Source organism: Talaromyces proteolyticus (genome assembly GCF_021365285.1).
Source record: "Talaromyces proteolyticus strain PMI_201 chromosome Unknown BGW36scaffold_11, whole genome shotgun sequence".
NCBI classification, from domain to species: Eukaryota; Fungi; Ascomycota; class Eurotiomycetes; order Eurotiales; family Trichocomaceae; genus Talaromyces; species Talaromyces proteolyticus.
Window position 1 is genome coordinate 1210369 of NW_025764287.1, and position 20648 is coordinate 1231016.

General features: G+C 45.0%; 8 protein-coding genes across 8 annotated transcripts; 3 read left to right on the forward strand and 5 right to left on the reverse strand.

Moving 5' to 3' along the window:
- Positions 1-100: 100 nt before the first annotated feature.
- On the reverse strand, positions 101-1222 carry BGW36DRAFT_410702 (putative gluconate 5-dehydrogenase). The gene is made up of 3 exons (XM_046219152.1): positions 1012-1222; positions 741-953; positions 101-675 (listed from the first exon to the last, which is right to left on the reverse strand). Exons 1-3 carry the CDS (start codon positions 1138-1140, stop codon positions 208-210), a joined length of 810 nt encoding a protein of 269 aa, XP_046068227.1. The 5' UTR covers positions 1141-1222; the 3' UTR covers positions 101-207.
- Positions 1223-1313: 91 nt separating this feature from the next.
- On the reverse strand, positions 1314-2871 carry BGW36DRAFT_410703 (mandelate racemase/muconate lactonizing enzyme family protein). Its single transcript, XM_046219153.1, has 3 exons — positions 2539-2871; positions 2266-2487; positions 1314-2205 (listed from the first exon to the last, which is right to left on the reverse strand). The coding sequence occupies exons 1-3, from the start codon at positions 2712-2714 to the stop codon at positions 1452-1454; spliced, it is 1152 nt and encodes a 383-aa protein (XP_046068228.1). The 5' UTR covers positions 2715-2871; the 3' UTR covers positions 1314-1451.
- BGW36DRAFT_387238 (dihydrodipicolinate synthetase family protein) lies at positions 2872-4436 on the reverse strand. The gene has a single exon (XM_046217093.1). The coding sequence runs from the start codon at positions 4073-4075 to the stop codon at positions 3155-3157; it is 921 nt and encodes a 306-aa protein (XP_046068229.1). The 5' UTR covers positions 4076-4436; the 3' UTR covers positions 2872-3154.
- Positions 4437-6889: 2453 nt separating this feature from the next.
- Positions 6890-8487, forward strand: BGW36DRAFT_419543 (NADPH cytochrome P450). The gene is made up of 2 exons (XM_046219461.1): positions 6890-7074; positions 7132-8487. Exons 1-2 carry the CDS (start codon positions 6966-6968, stop codon positions 8424-8426), a joined length of 1404 nt encoding a protein of 467 aa, XP_046068230.1. The 5' UTR covers positions 6890-6965; the 3' UTR covers positions 8427-8487.
- A 787-nt stretch (positions 8488-9274) lies between these two features.
- On the reverse strand, positions 9275-10969 carry BGW36DRAFT_431454 (uncharacterized protein; the record flags this gene model as incomplete). Its single annotated transcript, XM_046220988.1, has 3 exons — positions 9275-9655; positions 9708-10283; positions 10337-10969. 3 exons carry the CDS (start codon positions 10967-10969, stop codon positions 9275-9277), a joined length of 1590 nt encoding a protein of 529 aa, XP_046068231.1.
- Positions 10970-14361: 3392 nt separating this feature from the next.
- BGW36DRAFT_348441 (uncharacterized protein) lies at positions 14362-15776 on the forward strand (the record flags this gene model as incomplete). The annotated part of the gene is made up of 1 exon (XM_046213267.1): positions 14362-15776. One exon carries the CDS (start codon positions 14362-14364, stop codon positions 15703-15705), a length of 1344 nt encoding a protein of 447 aa, XP_046068232.1. The 3' UTR covers positions 15706-15776.
- A 1162-nt stretch (positions 15777-16938) lies between these two features.
- BGW36DRAFT_348443 (uncharacterized protein) lies at positions 16939-18285 on the forward strand (the record flags this gene model as incomplete). The annotated part of the gene is made up of 2 exons (XM_046213268.1): positions 16939-17256; positions 17539-18285. The coding sequence occupies 2 exons, from the start codon at positions 16939-16941 to the stop codon at positions 18283-18285; spliced, it is 1065 nt and encodes a 354-aa protein (XP_046068233.1).
- A 1087-nt stretch (positions 18286-19372) lies between these two features.
- BGW36DRAFT_43766 (uncharacterized protein) lies at positions 19373-20624 on the reverse strand. Its single transcript, XM_046221469.1, has 4 exons — positions 20091-20624; positions 20025-20028; positions 19914-19974; positions 19373-19795 (listed from the first exon to the last, which is right to left on the reverse strand). Exons 1-4 carry the CDS (start codon positions 20353-20355, stop codon positions 19592-19594), a joined length of 534 nt encoding a protein of 177 aa, XP_046068234.1. The 5' UTR covers positions 20356-20624; the 3' UTR covers positions 19373-19591.
- Between the last annotated feature and the right edge of the window lie 24 nt (positions 20625-20648).

A 20648-nucleotide genomic window follows, 5' to 3' on the forward strand; every position in this document is an offset into this window, starting at 1 on the left:
GATTTAAGCTTTTCAGAATATATGTGTATTAACAACCTTGAAATCTACCTTATAGTAAACGAGCAGTCATTTTTCGGTTGCATGCAAGAAGACGACAAACATCAGCAGCAGTATTTTGAGCGTATATACAAAGGAAACATAGGAAATCATAAAAGGAACAATTTTCATTTTAATTGAAAATATCCCACCCGAAATTAATAGAACAAATTACCGCCCCATCCACCCCCCATCCACTGTTAACACCTCCCCACTGACATACAAACTAGCCTTCCCTGCCAAAAACAGCGTCGCCCCCTTAAAGTCCTCTCCTGTCCCCCATCTCCCCGCCGGAATCCTAGTCAGAATCTGTTCTGCACGTACAGGATTATTGATTAGCGCCTCATTCATATCCGTCGCCACATAGCCCGGCGCAATCGCGTTTACATTCACGCCTTTACTAGCCCATTCATTCGAAAGCGCTTTCGTGAGCTGCGCGATTCCACCCTTGGCACTCGCATAAGCAGGCACGGTGATGCCACCTTGGAATGATACTAAAGATGCAACATTGATGATGCTCCCGCGATAGCCGCCGTTCGGAGACGTAGACTCTGTGCCGGGGAATGGGGGGCGAGTGAGCATATAGACCCCGATATCGCGGCAGAGAGTGAATACGGTCGTTAAGTTGATTTGTAGGACCTTGTATTTTCAATGAGTATGTGTTCGTAGTCATGGATTTTGACTACGTTAAAGCTGAGGCTTACCTCGTCCCAGTCGCTATCTGGAAACTTCTCAGCAGGATGTCGTCGCTGGATGCCAGCGCAGTTTATGAGAATTGAGATATCGTGGCCATCTTCGAGCACCTTTTTCACTAGGTCCGACACGGCCGGACGAGACCCTAAGTCTGCGGTGTAGATGGTTGCTTTTCGGCCAAGAGATTCAATGTGTTGTTTCGTCTGTTGGTTGGAGGTGTCTCTCTATTTGCTCATCTTAGCCATATTCAACTTACGTGCTTTGGGTACGATGACAAACTACCTGTACTAGAATGATGTCGGCGCCTGCTTCGGCCAGGGCAATGGCCATCTGGGCCCCGATTCCTCGCGTGCCACCCGTCACCAGGGCTGTACGGTTTTCGAGGGAGAATAGGGATGTAATCGCTTGCATTTTGTCGGTGTTGCCGCGTATGAAGGTTGACAATTCTCGTTGATTAGGAGTAGATAATGTATGGCCGAATTGGCTTCTGTCGGGCTACCCCACGTTCGATGGGGAGTCGCTTTTCTTTCCGAGCGACACGTTCATGGGCTTAATTGTTTTGTTATGTATGTGGTGGTACATATGTAGGAAAAAAAGAGCTGGCGATTTTTATTCATTGCTAGGAATACAGAATATGAATGATTAAGTAGTGATCTAATTTCTGTCCAGGAAATATGCAATAAACCCTAAGGCTGTGGGCTGAAAAAAAAAGAAAAACGTAACTACCACTCGCGAATTGATCCATCAGAACCATAAAACTCCTTGCATTGCCATGGCTCTGTTTCCTTTGAAATCTTCCTGACCAACTCTTCGTCAATTTCAATACCCAATCCTGGGCCAGTTGGCGCGTTGACGTATCCCTCATGGATGTCAAACACGGTTTGATCCTTGAGATAAGAGTTCAAATCAATATCACCCGCTTCCACATTGTAGTGCATTCCAAGGGACATCTCTTGAATAACAAAGTTGGGCGTGTTCAATGCAACCTGGATTGATGCCGCAAGGGCCAATGGGCCGAGAGGACAATGCGGGGCAATAGCAACATCATATGCTTCAGCAACTGACGCAATACGTCTCGTCTCGCTGATACCGCCAGCATGCGCAATATCCGGCTGTAAGACATCGACCGAGTGATCTTCCAAAAACCGCTTAACGTCCCAGCGGGTATAGAGGCGCTCGCCGAATGCGATTGGCACGGTGGTGAGTTCCGAGAGCTGCTTGAGGGCTTCAGGGTGTTCGCAGAGCAACGGCTCTTCGATGAAGAGTGGTTTGTAAGGCTCGAGGGCTTTGGCGAGTTGTTTGGCCATTGGCTTGTGTAGGCGGCCGTGGAAATCGAGACCGGCATCGAGACCGAGCGCTTTGACGGTTTTGAGGCGTTCGACGGTGGATTCGAGAACGGATGGAGAGTCTAGCCAGTTGACGTCTTCGGTAGCGTTCATTTTGATGCATTTTAAGCCTTGGGCAATACGCTCTTTCCTGTAGAATATAGATTAGTACCTGTTATGGTAAGGAGGCAGGCTAGTCGAGGAGACATACGCAGCAGCCTCAACATCGCTTGGGCGGTCTCCGCCAATCCACGCGTAGACCTGGATTTTGTTGCGCACCTTGCCGCCCAGCAGCTGGTGTACAGGCACACCAAGATTGCGGCCTTTCAAATCCCAGAGAGCAATGTCGATACCAGCCAGGGCAGACATAAAGACCGGACCCCCACGGTAGAAACCCAACCGCCACACGGTTTGCCAAATGTGTTCAATGTCACTTGTTCAATCAGTATTTTGACCTTCTAATTATTTGGAAAAGGGATCGTACTCCGCTTCATAGCCAATTATTCTGGTGATGATCTCGTCGAGAGCACCTTCGACTGCAAGACTGTGGCCCTCCAATGTAGCCTCTCCCCAGCCATATCCACCTTTCTCGTCGGTAACTTTGACGAAGAGCCAGCGCGGCTTAACGCGGAAGTACTCAATGGACTTAATTTTGACCATTATGAAAGATATTGTCTAAAAGATAATTATTTGATGAAGAAGAAAAAATAATATCTAAAGAGAAGCGAGAGGGAAGCTCGGGAAGCTCTCGGATATTAAAAAGACAGCTCGCTAGTTAGCTACAAGTCTATCGTCATTAGCCTAATGATTATTTTTACATGCGGCCATCCGCCGAGCCATGCGGGGGCGGGGGGTTATCCTTCGAAGAGCGTGGGAGACCCCCACATTTCTCTCACAAATTCCAACAATTCAGGCTGTTAAACGGCGTAGTCGTCGCCTAGCGTGGGGAGTCTACTATTTCGCGGGGTACCAGGAAATTAATGCTGTTCGGGAAAAAGGCCGTGATTGAGGGGTTAATGGTATGGATGATGAGATTGAACACGGAAATTGTTCATTGGATATCTATGATTCGGAATTCAATTAACGACAGAGATATGCAACTAATTCTTCGCCAGGGAGGTCTCAACGGACCAACCCTCCTCGAAAGCCTCTTTGGTCGCAGCGACGTCAGCCGCAGGCGTTGGTCGGCGAGGCACACCTCCGTATCCGTTGAATGCCTGCAGAGCTGCCTTGACGGCAGGGAATCCACCCTGAATGGTAACCCAGTCAGCCCGGGCGACGACGGACTGCAGCTTCTGGGCTTCAGCAACCTTGCCGGCGGTGTAGAGCTTATAGACCTCGACAGAAGCACGAGGAATCACGTTGGCCACACCGGCAATAACTCCCTGGCCTCCAGCGACCAGCGTTGGGAGCGTAAAGTCGGAGGAACCACCAAACGTAAAGAAGCCGGGTTTCACGGCGGCAGCAATACGAGCGAGCTTGCCAGTGTTTGCGCACGTCAACTTGGTACCGATAATATTGGGGTGTTGAGCTAGAGCAATAATGTCATCCGAGGTGAGATCAACGCCATTGGCGGCACCGGGGTAGTTGTAAATCAGGACAGGGACGGGCGAGGCATCGGCTACATCAGTGAAGTAGGCTCGTCGCGATTGCACTGTATCTTGACCCTTGTAGTACGACGGTGGCAGGGCGATCACGTAGTCCGCACCCGCTTCGGCGGCATCCTTAGAGTAGAGGATAGTTTCGCGTGTTGACTGAGCGCCAGTCCCGACGATGACAGGCACTTTATCGAATCCGTTAGCATCGAGAGCCTTGCGTGTAGCGCGCGCGATGAGTTTTCGCTCTTCCCGGTCGAGATGCACGGCTTCACCATTGCTTCCTTGTACGACGATACCAGCAACGCCGGCCTTAGCGAGGTAAACAGCGTGCTTTTCAACAGTAGCCACGTCGACTTCTTCATTGGGCAGGAAGAAAGCTACCGTCGGGACGTAAACCCCACCTGTGAGAGGTCTGGGAGCCATATTTACAAGATTGTCTTTAGCTTTTCTGTTTTGAATATGTTCACAGAAAATCGAATGGTGAGAGGTGAAAGTTGATAGTTAGACGTGAGAAGAAGAAAAGCGTAAAACGGCGAACAGGGCGAAGTAAGGAGGAAGTCCGAGAAGAGTATTGTAGCAATAACTAGCTAATAGACCATGCTCCACCTAATTCAAGACAGATAAAATAGAGGGTCAGCTGTCCCCCCACGTAGGCAAAATGTACAGAACGCGCTATTATCGCCTTGCCAATTATACTTGAACCATTATTAAATGGCGTGGGAGCGACAGGTACATCCCACCTACCCCGCGGCTGGACCAGTCTCCACCCCCACGTCGAGGTTGTCTTACTCGCCTGCGGATTGCTACCGGAGGAGTGAAAGCAAGAATTTTGTTAGAAAATTATATGATGCAATTTATAGACACCCAGTCATTAGCCGAAATTCCGAAATAATCATTTTTCGTGTTTCGAACGATTATTCAATGAGCTATTTCCATTATCCTTATATTATATAAGCTAGCTGACAAAGAATCACCTATGTTTTAGTATGTCGCAGCATAAGATTGAATCATTGCTGTACATAGGAAGTTTTTTTGTTGCTTACAATTCTATTTCCCACTACATAATGTATGATTGATTGATTGATTATCTGATTCTCGCATCTAGACCCTGAGGGCTGGCGGCGCATCTAATTAGTAGTGAGAGTTATCCTATTAACATGCTTTTTCTCTTATAATCAATACAAAGTCTTCCTACCAGTTTTCTAGTGTTGATAGATCAGCTCTCCCTTCTCACCCAAAGAAAAAAAAGATCTGACTCACGTCCTTAAGCATTTCTCTAACTCCTATGAAGTATTATAGCGTTTATTAGACTGTTTAGGATAAGAATACCAGCAATGAAACCTTTTATTCTCTACAAGATTCGAACCTATAAGCCACCTACGTACCTATATTTTACAAGTGAATTTTGACAATCATAAGGCCAAAATCCCCTTCGGCAGGCGCTGACCTCGTTCCAGAGGTGCTGACCACTACGCCACCCTGGGGACGCTACATAATGCATAAAAGTATATTGTTCAAGGTACGACCCACCCCCTTTCCTTCACTGATCCGTGCTTTGCACTAGTAAATATACCAAAAGTGTTATTATCTAATTGAGATATCCGGCTAAGTTCTCCCCGGGTCCTTGGCAACAATTGAGCTATAAAAAAGGGATCGTTTAATGTATCATTGATGTGACAATTGCTTTGGCTAGGCGTAGAAATCAACACTAATCAACTGCATGACTGCATTTCCACTATGTACCTAAGGTAGCTATCGAACGAGAATACCAAGACAGGGAAAGCAGGGAGAAAATAATGGGAAAAAAACCATGTACGAGTCACTGGAAAGGCCCCAAGGTATATGTCAGGTATCTATTGTCTAGACTAGGTTTCTCCCCTCTTGCGCTTTTCCATGAAGGGTATTTGGAGTAGACCGCCTCGGGATATTGACTTTGGAGTTGGTCATCTCATTCGGCTCAATTTATATAGTACAATAATACACCGATTTTGATTTTCCTGCCATGCTTAGGGTTGATCGAATGTGGATTCTTCTTTACAATTGGACTGTTTTTTCTCTCTCAATTGGGTTCCATGATCACCTGCAATCTAGGCCACAGCATAGCGAACCTTATCGGCTTCAACGTGGCAATATTGAATTTGACCGTAAGGCAATATAATATAGATTTAAAATTGGAAGACTTTGTGTGGAGACAGGACGAACGTAGTCAAAGACTTAGAGATTTTTACATAGTGAGGTAAACAATCAAGATTATAAGTGAAATACAAGGAAATTTAATTTCTAGTTATCTATTTATTTACCCAAATCTTACGCCGAAATCCAGCCTCAGGCGATGACGGACATGTGCATATGCGCCTAAGGAGGTCCTAATCGTCCCTCTATCCCGGGGGCCCCAAATGGTTCTAGAACTTTCAACACTTCCACTCATTCCTCACCTCAACCCATCTATCTGGATTGTATAGTGCGCTATTGTCAAGGCCTATGAACGGTCGTAAAAGTTTAATTAAATAATATAATTAATATCAACGGTTTATTTGTTCAAAGAATGAATTATAAAGAAAAGATAACAGTTTTAAGAGATTTCCGGAGTCGTATTTGTGAGTGCGCAAAGGTCCAGCGACCGTTGCCTGAGGCTGCATCTCACCAGATCGTCACACCCTTTCTTTTGACATAGTGTGATGTCTTGCCTTATGTGATCGCACTACATAACGTAGAAGTGATATTTTATTTGTCAAGATCAACTGTGGATTTTGAGAACCCTGCGCTATTTTCGGAGTGCATAATTATGCATTAGTGTAAAAACTGAAATAGGATCGATCAATGATAATATGTTATGCAACGGTAACGATCGAGCACTCATCTCGACGATAGTCTTCGGGCCTGCACAAACCTTGTTTGGCTGTGAGGGTGCCACGTAGTTAGTATCACACTTTCAATCCCTTGGCGATGAAACTGTGAAGCTGTCTAGTTTTGACCTATTCTTCAGCTGCGCCTTAGAAAAGCCACCGGAAAATGAACGCACTAGTGACAACGCTGATTTCTGTGTCTAGTCCGCATAATATGCGTCGCTCATGCAATAGTGCGAAAACTAATCAACTATCATTGGGCGGAGCTCGGCTTCATTTGTCAACATGCAGATTATCTCGGAAGGCTGACCCCGCAGTTTTGGTCTTTGGTGCATGGCCGATTCAATGTTCGTAGCTTAAGAAGCCAGTATAAATAAATAGTGCACATCTACCAAAATCAACAGCTACTTGGCTCCCTCCAACCGGGTATTGATTATTGAATAGCTGCTGGATTATCTTCCGGCGTCATGTCGTCCTCTATTCCGCAGCCTCCTGGCCTTCCCTTTCTAGGGAATGTTCTCGACATCAACCCAAATGACACCTGGGGTTCATTGAAAAAGCTTGCCGATAAATATGGTGAGTTTGTATGCAGTTTCGATGCCTGTGGGGTATGTGGTTAACTTTTTCTGCCAGGGCCGATTTTTAAGATCAATGCCCTTGGCAAACAAATCGTTATAGTTGGAAGTGCCGCTCTTGCCGAAGAAGTATGCGATGAGAAACGCTTTCGGAAAAATACGCACGCTCCCTTCATATTTGAATTGCGCAAAACTGTCCACGACGCCCTCATCAGTGCCCATGACGACGAGCCCAACTGGGGGATATCTCATCGGATCATGGCACCTTTTGTCAGCCCATCATATGACGAAGCAAGGGTTACGGACATACAAGACGTGATATCAGATCTCACTAAAAAGTGGACATCGAACCCAGCTCAGCGTATCAATCTTACAGTAGATCTGCAACTTTGGGACATGCAGGCAGTCATATATGCCCTCTTTGGTCAACGGTATAACCTTATGGATCCCCAAGGACCACCTGTTGTTGAGGTGATGATTCAAATCAGTTGGGAAATTCTTAAGCGTTCCTCAAGGCCAAGACTGGTCAACTGGCTTTACTACGATCGTGTATACGCCGAATATATTCGTGAGTTTCGCAAGATTGGAGCTGACCTGATTGCTGCGAAGAAAGCGGAACAGACTCCCAAACAAGATCTGCTCTATGGTCTTCTCTTCAACAAAGATCCTCAAACGGGTGAATCGCTTGATGAGGAGAAAATTATCGATGCGATGCTCACCTTAATGCTCGGCGCAGTTACAAACACTGGTCTCATGTCGTCTGCGTTATACTATTTGCTCACGAATCCGGAAAAAATGTCCAAAGCCCGCGAAGAGATCGACCGTGTTGTAGGGCCCAAGCCCAGAATAGCCGTTGACGATCTGTCTCGGTTGCCATATCTCGAAGCCATCTTAAACGAGACCGTACGCCTATCTGCACCCGCCCCAGGGTTTGTCGTCGAACCTATACCATCAGACAGTCCGGCAAATATTCAACTTGCAGATGGAAAATACGAGATACCTAGTAAGCAGTCAGTCATGTTAATCCTGCAGGCTATAAACCGCGACCCAGAAGTTTTCACGGACCCGGAGGCCTTCCAACCAGAGCGGATGCTCGGCGAAGGGTACGAAAAATTACCACCTGGAGCCAGGAAGGGATGGGGAAATGGTAAACGCCGTTGCTTCGCTCCGAGATTTGCCTGGCATTTATCAATGATTACCCTGATTCATGTACTGAGGAGTGTCCACCTCCAAATGGCAGATGAGAATTACGAACTGAGATACGCTGGCAAAGACCTTTGTTCAAGTTTTCAGGCTCCAGTAGACTTATTTGTTACGGTTGGACCTCGGAAGAGTTCAGAGGATGATAAATGATAATAATTATCACTTGAGAGGCGCACAATCTGCTGGCTGTTCGGGTATCGATATAATTTGGTTTCTAATAATATTTAATTTAATAATGCCCTATTTTCAACATAGGAGTTTTCTTGCTTGTCAGGATCCAGATAATTCGACCCGACAATGCTCTAACAACAACTCCGATATACATTTACGTGGTCCACATATCGACAAAGTCGTTGAATATCAGGACCAGAATAACCCAATCGCGGCTGGTAAAATTGGGTTCAGTCTCATTAGCTCGGTATATGGACACAAACCTAAAGTCATACAGATGCTGTCGGTGGAGAAAGAATAAACACGTAGCGGAAGGAGCATGCTAGCCACACTTTCTCCAAGCTCTTTGGGCCTTGATGAGATACAAAAGTGGGAGAGGTAATCAAAAGTCGCCAACAATTGGGACGATAATGCGGAAAAACAGGAGCAAGGGCACAAAATCTGTCATGGTACGGCTACTTCACCGCATGACAGCTCAAAGCCTGTTGGCTTGTAAAAGCTCATTATAACGACTTATCATTGTAGTGTGTGGACAGTGATGACTAATATAATGATATTGGGTGCTAAGTAAAGAACGATCTTAGAGAATCATTGGTCGGCGTTGCAAACGGACGTCGTACAGCAGGGTGCCTGAGGCTCTCAACATAGTGATTATGAACTTTGTATAGGGGAGTGTCTCGGACCTTCAAGTTGTAATTATTGATTACCCTGTCACGAGGTCTTATTTAAAATGATCCTAAATATTTGAATACATACAATGTATGCTGATTAAATCGGATTCCGAATCTATTATTACATTGGGAACAACTAATTGGAACAAATAATAATCAGTTGTGAGAGGGTGCATTCTGCTGCATAAAATTCTCCAACTCAGCAGCCGATTGCTCGACCTCTTCCTCGGTAGGGAGGTTGACGATAAGCAGATACAGCACATCTTGTAGCAAAACCTTCTTAATAAGGCCATGCTTCTGCTTTTTACCACGTGGAGCTTGGCCTCGAGCAACACGCTCGGCATCTTTGGATTCCCGCCACGCATTCACGTGCTCTCCAACAACGTCACACGGGCCCTTGAACTTGATCTTGCCGCCGGTAAGGAGCGAGACAAGCGATCCTGTATTCGCCGGGTGATTAGGGTCGTTAAAGCGGGAAACAAACCCTTTTCGTTCTGACGAGGGGACAGATAGAGCGGACTCCGGATTCTTGGCTGCCTGGTTTCTATTAGTACTCGCACTGGGGGGAAAAAGACGAGGTGGTGCTCACATATGATGCCTGGGCCTTTCTATCCATGTAGTCCTGCACCCACTTACCCGAGTTCCTCAGCTTTTGTCGCGGTCCCTCGGGCCCTTTCTCTTGCCCTTCCATCGCCTGAGCCGCAGCTCGATCCAAGTCAGGATATATAAGCGGCGCAGCCTCAGGCAGCTCAATTTCGCCGTTGGTCCGGCCGCTTGTGAGTCTGAAATCTTTTAGGTTCTTTTTTAATCTCGACGCTTCTGGATTGTAATTGCTATATTTCGCAGTTGCATCATTGATATTAAGCCTTTCGCTTGCGAATAGTGTTCGTCCAGCCGGGTTAGTTAGTTTACTGTGCACCCCTCCCTCCTGCTGCTGACTGGGGACTTCGTCTGTGAATGCCATTATCATGGCAAAGAGACCACGAGGCATGAATAGGTCTTGGTTCACTTTGTCAAGGAAGGTGTTTCTGCGGTGACGGGTTTGTAGTTCGCGGGCCGTTCCTACCGCCAGCTGGACGACGGCACCTGTGACAGCTGTTGCTACTCCGGGGACGAGGCCCACGATACCAGCTGCGGCATAGATTACTTCGATCCAAGGGGAAGCCTGCATCACCAGTCAGGAACGAACTACATCCACACGTGTCTTCGAGCACAAACCAGGCTTGCTTTATGAAAGTCTTTCAGAAACTGCAAGAAAACGTCCTGGCTAATGCCACAATCGGCTAATAGCGGCGCATAAGCACGAACAAACCCACGATCCTTTCTCCCGGGTCTTCGTTGGGGAATAATCACAGGACAAGGGATCTTTTGCACCTGGGACGACACTGGGCCTGCTATTTCAACAAGACCACGAACCATGTCATTTTCCCTCTTCTCCTTGATCTCCACCGGCTCCGCCATATCGGCCACCACTGTTCCTTCGGATTCTTCATATGTCGGCAAGGTCACACGCTGGGCCGTTTCATCGAGTTCCCAAATCGCCTCATCCTGATCAATGCCGCGCAACAGGTCATCTGAGTCAGATCCATACTCTCTCAAGTCATATTCCGCTTCGGCTTTGCTCGGTCTTTTCTCCTCTATTGACTCGACCGGCATTTTTACGGACTCGTTAGGGACATGTTCACCCACGGTGATGGTGTCGACATCGGCGTGCTCACTGCTCTCCTGGACAGAGAGATCACGAGGGGAAGGAGAGGCAGAGGTTTTGTTGGATGAGCGGGAGCGGGCAGCATGGATAGCTTCAGAGGTGAAGCCGAGGCCAGCGCCGAGAGCTTTAACGACGATACCCATGTCAACTTTAAAGGCAGTGAATTTGATTGTTGGGGTCTTACAACATAGCGGGTGTCCCGCGGTCTTAAATAGAGTAAAGCTTAACAAACTCTATATTGATATAAATAAATGATCAACCCCAAAATATCTCGAAATAGAAAAATAATTAATTTAGCCCCAAGCATAGATATCTGTACATGGTCCCACCATTTAAATTAATGGATGAGTAGCTCAGGATGTCAATGTTGGTTTTAAAGTGGGACATTGCATTTACCCGCAATGTTTACTTGAATCGGAATAGGCCAAGGCTTGTCTTCGAGATAGGGTCCTGATTGGATTAGATTACGTTGAAGTCAAGGACTAATTTACGCAATAGGGCTTAGTAGTTTATAAAGTGCTTATTTTAGATCCTCCATGCGTTATCTGCTTTATTTGATCTGTTGGCTTGCTTATTACCCGTGCCACTTCTTAACAAAACAGACATCCATTTAAGTTTTAACAGTCTACATGGATATCATTGAGGGCCAGCGATACATTATATCGAGAAAAAGGATGAGGTTTGGGACTTTGAGATGCCTGAAATGCGTTTCTAATCATGAATAATCGGCACTGATATAGTTTAATTGGGGTTCAAAATTCCAATTCGGCTAATATCTATCATAATGTGCAAAGAAGATTCTACCGCGACAGTTTATATCTAGAGGGCAGACCGCGCGTCATGCGGGCCGATCGGTGAAATCCCGTGGTTTTATGTAGTTGGATGCTGATCAACTTTCTGCATTGGTCCAGCCCACGGCGGTGGAAGTGGGGTGCGTAGTCATTTTGATTACACAACCTGACTAGCAGAACGCGACAATCGCGGTTCTCTGACGAAAACCATCCTCCTAGTGCTGTCTTGCTTCCTCGGGTTTTTTGACTGATTTTTTCAAATCACTGTCCTTTCATGAATATTGAAAGGGAGAGTCCAAATTACGGACAATTTAGTTGTTTGGAGAGACACGAGGAGCGGGGAGTGATCGATCACCATCTGTCGTGGCGCTTAACCTCGCATAACGTGGGGACAACGTGGTGGTCAAGCTAAGGATGGTGAATTAAAATGGGTCTAAGGTGTGGAGTGATGAAAAGAAAGCTCGAGTCTCTCATATTTGGGGGCGATACTGAGTCATGCTCGGCACGATCAATGAGCACCTCGGGGCTTCATTCCGGGTTCTGCATGCTTACCAGGCACTCACTGAGCCACCCCGATCATCCCCGCAGCTAGAGAGTATTGCTAAGTGAGAGATCCCTCAGCCGCGCTGAGCATGAAGCGGCACTCCGCTGAACGATTTAGCATCGCTCCTATTTGTCATAGGTCCTTCTTTATTTATATATAAACTAGTTACTACTGCATCTGGAATCTCCCCACCCCTAAAATTTGAAGGCATCAACTAAAACTGACCTAACAGATAGGTTGTTTCTTTGTTCTCGAGTTCTATTATCTTATTGGCTAATATGGGAAAATGCTGGGTCCATTACGCAACTGTTATGCAACGTTTCCTAAATCTGGAAACATTAAGCAACGTTGCAAGCGTTAATCACTTGCAGCAACGCCATGAGCGTTAATTAATTTCACCGGATTTCCAAAGCATTACCAATATCCTCAAATTATTGAAGCAATTCAAATTATTCACAAAACACGACCAACCCACCTCCTTATCTCCTTGCTTCCTTACCTCTATGCCTCTGCCTTGGCTACCTGAGCGCGTACCTGAACGTTAAGGGGTAAGCAGTACATTGAATAGGGCAATAAGTAGAAACACACCTAATATGTGCCTTCACAGGCCTGCCTTATCTTCCTAAGTGCATTCGTGGGCGCTCCTAGAGATTAGCAACATATTGGATAGCGTAGAGAGGAAATGCGCACCTGATTGTATGGTTATATATATATACATATATATATATGGGGACAAGGGAGAGAGTCAACTATATGTAGGGAGACTACGCTTGCACATAAGTAAATAAGCCTTTTCAATGCTTGATTAAGAAGACATACATCTTTATAATTGAAAGACATTACAAGATTTGAAAACACTACTCATTTGGATACGTGGCTAATGTAAAATACATTGCTGCAGCTAGTAACATTACTAGACAAGTCATATTTCTAAAACCTGAGCATTGTAGCAACCGAATAGCTCAGTTTCTACAATACGATGGTCGCACAAAGGTTTCCAGGTTCCCGCATCTGCCCGTATTGATATCAGTCTGAGATCCTCGATTATGTATCTTCGTCCTCATATATATTCTAGGAAGTCATTGATATTACATATGTATTAACGCTAAAAAGATTGCCAACATATTGGTTGTCAAATCTCGCTGAATTGTCCCTCATAGTCACAGTGCTCCATGTGGGTAACCTTTACAATACTTTCTTTGTATGTAGAGTTTCCCTGAATCCCTGTATATGTTCCTGTTGATACAAAAACTTTTGCTCTTCCTATAGCAATATGGCTGGTCGGTAGTAAGGATGTTCTGCAATGACCTTTCTGCGTTTAGCAAATTATTTTGTAGGCTACACAAGAAACAGCTTCTAAGTCCCATACGTCTCTCTGCGTTCAAGATCGAGGTTACCAATAATAGTATGTCACAGAATGTTGAGGTAGAGGGTAATATGTCTGTAAATGGGGCCATAATTCAGTTTGCACTTGTAGAATAATTTAGCAACAACCCTCTATCCTCATACTGCACGTCTTTCACCATCTAATCGGCGAATTAAATGACCAGTTAATAGTCCCAGTATGTACAAGAAGTATTTCACAATTAATATGAGCATTTTCTAGCTATTTCACCTTCCTCACCGGACAGTTTTGTATTTATGAGGCAATTATGGGTTATTGAAACCTACCTAGCAAGCCGATATGGGAATATCCGAGGTATACTAGCGTGTGGCAACATCATTGTCTATGACCAATTCTCTTAGTTATCGTTAGGACCTAGTATGTCATTTCCACATGATACCTAGTTTTCCAGGATAAAATTGGGCAATTGATCTCATGGACAGGAGATTGCCTCCGTATCCAATCCCCGAACATATCCAAATCATGCTAGCTTTGAAATTCCAACTCGACACTGTCGGTATTTCCAAGGAAATCCGTGTTTCAAAACAGGTAAGTAATTTCAAACCAGGCTGAAAATGCATGACAGACCGGTTATGTGTTATATACCCAGGTGAAAGACACAGCCTCAACGACGTGCATCTTGGTGTCAGCCTGACAACACACGGCCTAACGTTACTAGCTTTCGAGGCTCATTTCACAACCGGCCCACGACATAAAAGAAGTCTTGAATGCCAGTTGCTACACGTATCATCAAATTTGAACTTTTAAAATACAATAACTTCTCTTTATACAACGATAATCTGCATAATTTTGACCATGGAAGGCGAGCTCTCCCGCGAAGTGGAAGAGTTCATAAAATCATGGGACAAGATGCAATATTACCATGAAAAACTGGCAAGTATAGTTGGGGAGAAATGCCAACAAGCTCTCAAGGATCGCGGCATTCCTTGCAACGTTAGCTGGCGAGTAAAGGAGGCCGACAGCTTGAAAAGAAAGATATACACTAGACAGCATCCTAATAAACCCAAATTTCAAAGCGAAAAGGACATTGTCGAGGATATCACAGATCTTGCCGGTGTTCGGATTGCTTTATACTGGCCTGAACATAAGAAAATGGTACCAAATATTCTCGAAAGTTTCGTGCGTATCAAGAAGAACAAAAGTGTTTCAGACAGCGACAACCAGGACGAGCAAGCTAGGAGACGTGCTCGCAGATTCCAATGGTACTCAGCCGATCATTATATTGTTGGTCTCAAGCAAGAACAGGGAGTAAAAATAGGAAACGAAGAGGACAACATTGAGGTACAGGTGGTTACAGTTTTGCGCAACGCATTGGCTGAGGTGGAGCATAACCTGGTGTATAAGCCTTTATCTGGTGTTCCTTCATGGGAAGAACACAACATAATCGATGGGCTGAGTGGAGTTATCTATATGGGCGAATGTTTCCTTGATCAGCTGTGGGACAGCCGAGCTCGAAAGTCCGAAGATACCAAGGAGCCCTTTGAAAATATCTACGACCTGGGGCTTTGCTTATCCAGACTTGTGTCGGACAATGTCCAGAGTGAGGACAGCGACTTGGGGTCTTTGAGACCATTACTTCCTCTGCTTGAAATCTATTCTCTCAATAGCCCATTTGAACTGAAAGAGTTGTTAGCTAGCATGAATTCACAGAAAGTGCGCAGCCATATCAAAGCGGCGTACGGAGACATTCAACCAACCATGTCAGTTTGCATCATGGACTACATTCTCTTCCAACGGGATAGCGCTAGAATCAGGAAAGAACAGAGCTCGACGGGAGGAAATGAGCTTGAAAAGATTTATACCACTTTTATCTGGTTGGATGAGCTTTTCCCCCCTTCGACATCATGGTTTGGACCGCTCCTTTTGAAAAACAACTTGCCTGAAAACGAGAATTCTGCCCTCCTCCAAGCCTTTAAGTGGCTTGGTCAATCTACAACCCAGGACCTTCTGACTAATCCTGAAAAGATGACCCACAATGCGAGGAATCAACTGTGCGAGCTCTGGAGTTGGTTTGGTCGCCATAGAGAGCGCCCCATTCAACTTGCTTCCCAGTTGTGCGAACTGAATATCGTTCGTGACCTGAAAAAAGAGTGGCATCTTTTCACAAGGGCATTTGCAATCTTGGATATCATCGAATAAAACAAATCCCTGCACCAGAATCCTTTTGGCAAGGTCTGGGTCAGCATAACGAGCCTATCCTAACTATCCGGCATAATGGGAGCTGAGAAATAAGAACCATCCAGTATAACCGTAGCGGCTTGGTTTGAAAAACTAGGTGGGCCTGTTCAAGAGACAAACCATACCCTTGGAACATTCTAGACTGGATGAATGCGTTTTTTAGAGTTGGAAGAACTTGTCAACTATGATACTTTTCGATTTTCATTTCATTTTCATTTCATCATTTTTTTTCTTTTCTTTTTTCTTCTTTCTACCTTTTTCTATCACTCGGTCGGATTATGACCAAAACACTTGGGCAGCAAAGGCAAGAAGAAGTTTCGTCGTGTTAGCACTTTGTCCTTTCGGTAATATCAGATGTAAAGCGAAAAGTCACGTGACTTTGTTTGCTTTTAGTATGAATTTACTCCCCTTTTTACTCTCTCAATAACTTCGACCGTTCGCTTAGGTAAATTTAATACATGCTCATCACTATTTTTCATCTGCCTATCCACGAAGTATCCCTTAGCCCCCATCCCCCTTGTCAATATTTTGACTTGAAATTACACCTGGCGGTGAGTAATTTCAAGTCGTGACATGTAAATTTGTGCTGGTTCATACGTCAACTAGTATGAGCAGAAAATTGCCCCAATGGGATCCTTCGGGTTAATATTCCCATCGCAGCTTTCAATAAAACCCTGTAACACACCGCAACAGAAAAAGGTGTTTTGGGCAAACAGACACAGCCGCATTGCAGGCAGTCGGGCAACTTATAGTGGCGGCCTTGCATGTAGAACGTAAATCCCAATCGTGCTGACTGAAACCAGGCCCATAGTATTATAAGGCTTTAGCCTTGGAATTACAAAGGTGGATATCTTTGTTTCCACTTTGTGTCAGACTGTTCACTCTCCCCAAGCTGGATTTAATGTCTCCTTATGGGACCATAATAGCTATTACAATAAAAGAAATTAAGCAGTTGCCTGAATGATCAGGCCAATGAGCCTTTACCAGGCCCATGTCGTTGCTCAATGTCGGAAGAACCCTTGCCTTTCCATTTTGGAAAGGTTTCTTTCCGAACCAGAACCAGAAAGAGGCACCTACCAAATTGCCAGCATTAATTTCTTCAGCAACCGCGATGGAGCCATACATCTGGAGAGAGAAACTCTTCAAGCTGACGAGTTGAAAGGGATGCTTTCCACTGACAAGCAGTCAAAAAACATGAAAGGCCAGATACTGATTGTGGAAGATATATCAAAAGATTTAGTGGAATTCTTAGGATCAAGCCTCAATATCGACCCGCTTTTTTTCGCTTCGCACGTCTTTGCCGCATATAGGAATACTAGCATGCAAACTCCCGATCTAGCACTGCTCCCATCTAGATTTCAATCTCAGCAGTATTTCAACACACACTATCACCGAACCGTGCAGCTGCGGCAGAAAGACGAATGCTTAGGGAAGAAACATCTCATACGCGCGACCAATATAAGTAGGAAACTTGCCATTTTACCTCCTACGCATAATATATCAATTGGCTTGGTTCAACATGCACTTTCGGTTCACTTTTTCCCGCAGAACGACCATAGAGAATCTTGGCTCTGTGAGTATATACTGCTTATCCAAACGCATATATAACTTCTAATTCAAATTCTAGGTTTGATCTTGGTGGATAAATCTATGCCTCACGGTCAACTGTCACTCCGAACATGTGATAAGGGAGGCAATACCAATATGACAAGGCTTGAAATCGACGCAATTCCTTTCTTAGGTGGTTATGAAGATTTCATTGATCCGAGTCATCCATATGCCATACTCACGGAGGCAGGATTGGCACCTTCTCGCCATGGAATGCTGGAAGATCTAATATATTACTGGAATTTGAAATTGCCGACTGATTTTGATCCCACTTCACCTACGCTACTGTCTCTGTGCTTTTACCCGTTGAGAATCATTGCGGCCGAGTGGGCGAACGTTCTGGCTGTGATGAATTACCATATGAAGAGATACGAGTACAGCGTCGAGGGTCAAAGAATTCTAAGCCAAGATCTCGACCTGCTCAACACTGATTTAAATAGTCTTCAACGCTGGCGCCGAAGAAATCTTTCATCACAGCGGAAAATAGATGCGATCAGCCGGTTCGTCACTTCTCAAATGGCTAGTGAATCACAAATTGACGCAGACGTACCCCGAAATAATTATGCGGACTCTGATTATCTGGTGAGCGATTATGCTCATCTTACCTCCCGTCTAAACCAGTACTCCCAGCGACTTGAAAGCATGTTACCAGTGGTCATGTCTCTGGTACAAATATCAGATAGTCGTCGATCGCTGGCCGAAGCTGCAAACATTAGCCGACTAACTTATCTCGCTTTTGTGTTTGTTCCACTCAGTTTTGCGAGCAGTTTGTTTAGTATGAACCCTGATACTAGTCCTGGCGGCAATCATTTCTGGGTTTATTTTGCCGTTGCCCTGCCGATCACAGGCGCAGCCTTTTTTATAGCTCGGCCGCCTTGCTCTCTACGCCTTTGGCGAAATCCTCGGGTTAAAAGTGGGATCAGTGAAGTTTGACACTATCTCCCTTTTAATCATTATTGATGAAATTGTGTAACATGTCTTTGGTTTACCTTACTTCGTTTATGCTCTCTAATTAATTTAAATTTTTACAACGTGGCAACTTCACTCGATGCGCCTCTAGATGAAGACATAGACTGCGTAGCATTTTGCCATCCAAGCTAGTTTTAGCATGATTGATACCTCATTGTACTGGCAAGGCTAAAATATGTGGCATCGAAAGAAATTGGCTGTCGGCATATAAAAGTTGAACTTCAGCCTTGCCGGTAATCTAGTTGAGGTTACCCAAACTGTCATATTTGAGCGTCATAAGTTATATTACTAGAACTATGATCCTGTATTACTATTTTAATATTTCGTCCTATTAGATGAATTATGGATTGAATTTGCATACTCACCGAAACTTTCCTTTAGGCTTCAACCCGACCACATCATCACTCTTATGTCACTAAACTAGGTCATTGATCAATGATTTTCTCAGCCCAGATCACAATCAAGTCAGCAATTGGGTGAACCCCATGTCAATGGAGACCATTCGAGTAACTGCAACAGTACTATTGACAAAGCTTAAAGGTCTCAACGCAACTAGGCTATGACCAGCGTGGTATTTCGTATGTGCGACGTAATACGAAGTAGAGTGTAGAAGTGGAGTGGACGTGTAACACTTGTCGATATTTCAGGCTGATATAATAGGATTTATCGCTGCCATCAACATATTCCACTACCCAAAATTCGATAACAGGAAAAATAATATTCATTGCATTATGTAGTTTTGCAAAATGCGACTCTAAATAATTGGGCAGAAAAGAGGCAAAGGCAGCCGCTAGCGCATAGGTGATGAAGAATATCAGCTGTATAACAAGCATTGCTAACCGGTGATGTGGGTAAATATCATTGACCTAGGGGGTTTAAGAGACAATGAAAAAGGAAATTGCTTGAATGAAAGACTGCGTGGATATTGGGGGCGCTGGGCGGCACGCCGCCAGGGGTTCCGTTTCGGGTATAACCCAAGGGTTACAACAGGAACATACGCCAGCTTTCGGCTTCACTGGTTCAGAATGAGTATCCATACCATGCATTGATTCTCACTATCTCAGGCATGCAACGTATCATGCGAGCTAATGCGCCCATTCGCCTAAAGCCAGCCTTGGGGTCAGCCTCGCGAAGGACGGCGAAAAAACTTCCCTAATAGACGTCCGTTCTGCCCATTGAGTCCCGCACCCACTAGAAAATTGACCCTCCTTTCGTCCTAATACTTGGGAAATTGATTTGATGGTCTTTCGATAGACTGAGTTTCTTTCCGTCAAAATGTTGACTGAATCAGATTGTACACGTGAGTTTCTAAGTTGTGTTCCTTGTGTTGAATAGAAACCACAGCTATAACTTCTCGTTTCTGCTTTTTCCAGAGGATTTCGAGGTATTGGCAGCAGATATGATGCTCTATGTTATGCCCTTCGAGATGGTCAAGGCTACTTTTCACCGTGGTTTCTGTTTGACAAGGCCGAATCTATTGCCTTCGGTGAGCAAAGAACGGCCACGACTTCAAGATACTGGCTTCTTCAAAGGTGACCTGGCATTGGGTTCACTCAATGATAGAGACAATGACATGCTGCGTTTTAACTAACCTGGGGATTTTTATGGCAATTCAAATGGTTGGGGACCGTTTGCTCGAAAAGTGCTTTTCCACTGGAGATAATATTAGTGAGTTTTATTCGTTTCTTTTTTCATTCTAGTACATTGCTAATGTATTTAGTGGTAGCAGCCAATTTGGATAAGGAGTGAAAAGGATGGAATGAACTCACCCAAATGCTTACAACGTTCGGATTCTCTGAAGTTCTCCCACATCGCTTGATTGTCGTTCCCACCGTGTTCGAGATATTCCTGGTAAAACTTTGCACCCAGTCGACAAATGTCAGATCCTGAAAGGGATGGATCTTCATTTTGGACCAATCCAATTATCTTCCACAGAACAGAGTTTTCTGGAATAGCCCGGAAGCTTCTATCATGTTGCATCTTCGCGAAGAGATACGAATAAAGATTCAGGTCCCCACGCTTGGTCTGCGACATTGCCACAAATTCTAGACAGGTTTTACAACAATGATTGAATATAACCTTTGTATACAAGAAATCGGACAGAAAACACGCTTTTCTTGTCGTGGCGGAGCGATAAGTTTGGCTGGGTGTGCCAGGGAGGGTTCGTCAGCGACAACCTCGAACACCGATGAGAACCCCACTCCAATATCCTTCGTCGATCAATTACTTGCCTTCGTCCTCTGGCGTTCACTGTCAGAGGCCAGTCAGGGGAGTTGACGCTTGGACACGCTGTGAGTATTCACAGGACTGTTAAGTCCAAAAAAATC

What these genes read in the sequence shown, in the direction of transcription:
- BGW36DRAFT_419543 (XM_046219461.1), top strand. Translation starts at nt 6,966, where the DNA reads ATGTCGTCCTCTATTCCGCAGCCTCCTGGCCTTCCCTTTCTAGGGAAT. An exon ending in AAAGCTTGCCGATAAATATG is followed by an intron (nt 7,075 to 7,131) that starts GTGAGTTTGTAT and finishes TTTTTCTGCCAG; the next exon opens with GGCCGATTTTTAAGATCAAT.
- BGW36DRAFT_410703 (XM_046219153.1), bottom strand. Translation starts at nt 2,714, where the DNA reads ATGGTCAAAATTAAGTCCATTGAGTACTTCCGCGTTAAGCCGCGCTGG. An exon ending in ATAATTGGCTATGAAGCGGA is followed by an intron (nt 2,488 to 2,538) that starts GTACGATCCCTT and finishes TGATTGAACAAG; the next exon opens with TGACATTGAACACATTTGGC. An exon ending in AGCGATGTTGAGGCTGCTGC is followed by an intron (nt 2,206 to 2,265) that starts GTATGTCTCCTC and finishes TATATTCTACAG; the next exon opens with GAAAGAGCGTATTGCCCAAG.
- BGW36DRAFT_410702 (XM_046219152.1), bottom strand. Translation starts at nt 1,140, where the DNA reads ATGCAAGCGATTACATCCCTATTCTCCCTCGAAAACCGTACAGCCCTG. An exon ending in CCGACATCATTCTAGTACAG is followed by an intron (nt 954 to 1,011) that starts GTAGTTTGTCAT and finishes ATGAGCAAATAG; the next exon opens with AGAGACACCTCCAACCAACA. An exon ending in CAGATAGCGACTGGGACGAG is followed by an intron (nt 676 to 740) that starts GTAAGCCTCAGC and finishes TGAAAATACAAG; the next exon opens with GTCCTACAAATCAACTTAAC.
- BGW36DRAFT_43766 (XM_046221469.1), bottom strand. Translation starts at nt 20,355, where the DNA reads ATGTCGCAGACCAAGCGTGGGGACCTGAATCTTTATTCGTATCTCTTC. An exon ending in ATTGCCATAAAAATCCCCAG is followed by an intron (nt 19,796 to 19,913) that starts GTTAGTTAAAAC and finishes CGAAGGCAATAG; the next exon opens with ATTCGGCCTTGTCAAACAGA.
- BGW36DRAFT_387238 (XM_046217093.1), bottom strand. Translation starts at nt 4,075, where the DNA reads ATGGCTCCCAGACCTCTCACAGGTGGGGTTTACGTCCCGACGGTAGCT.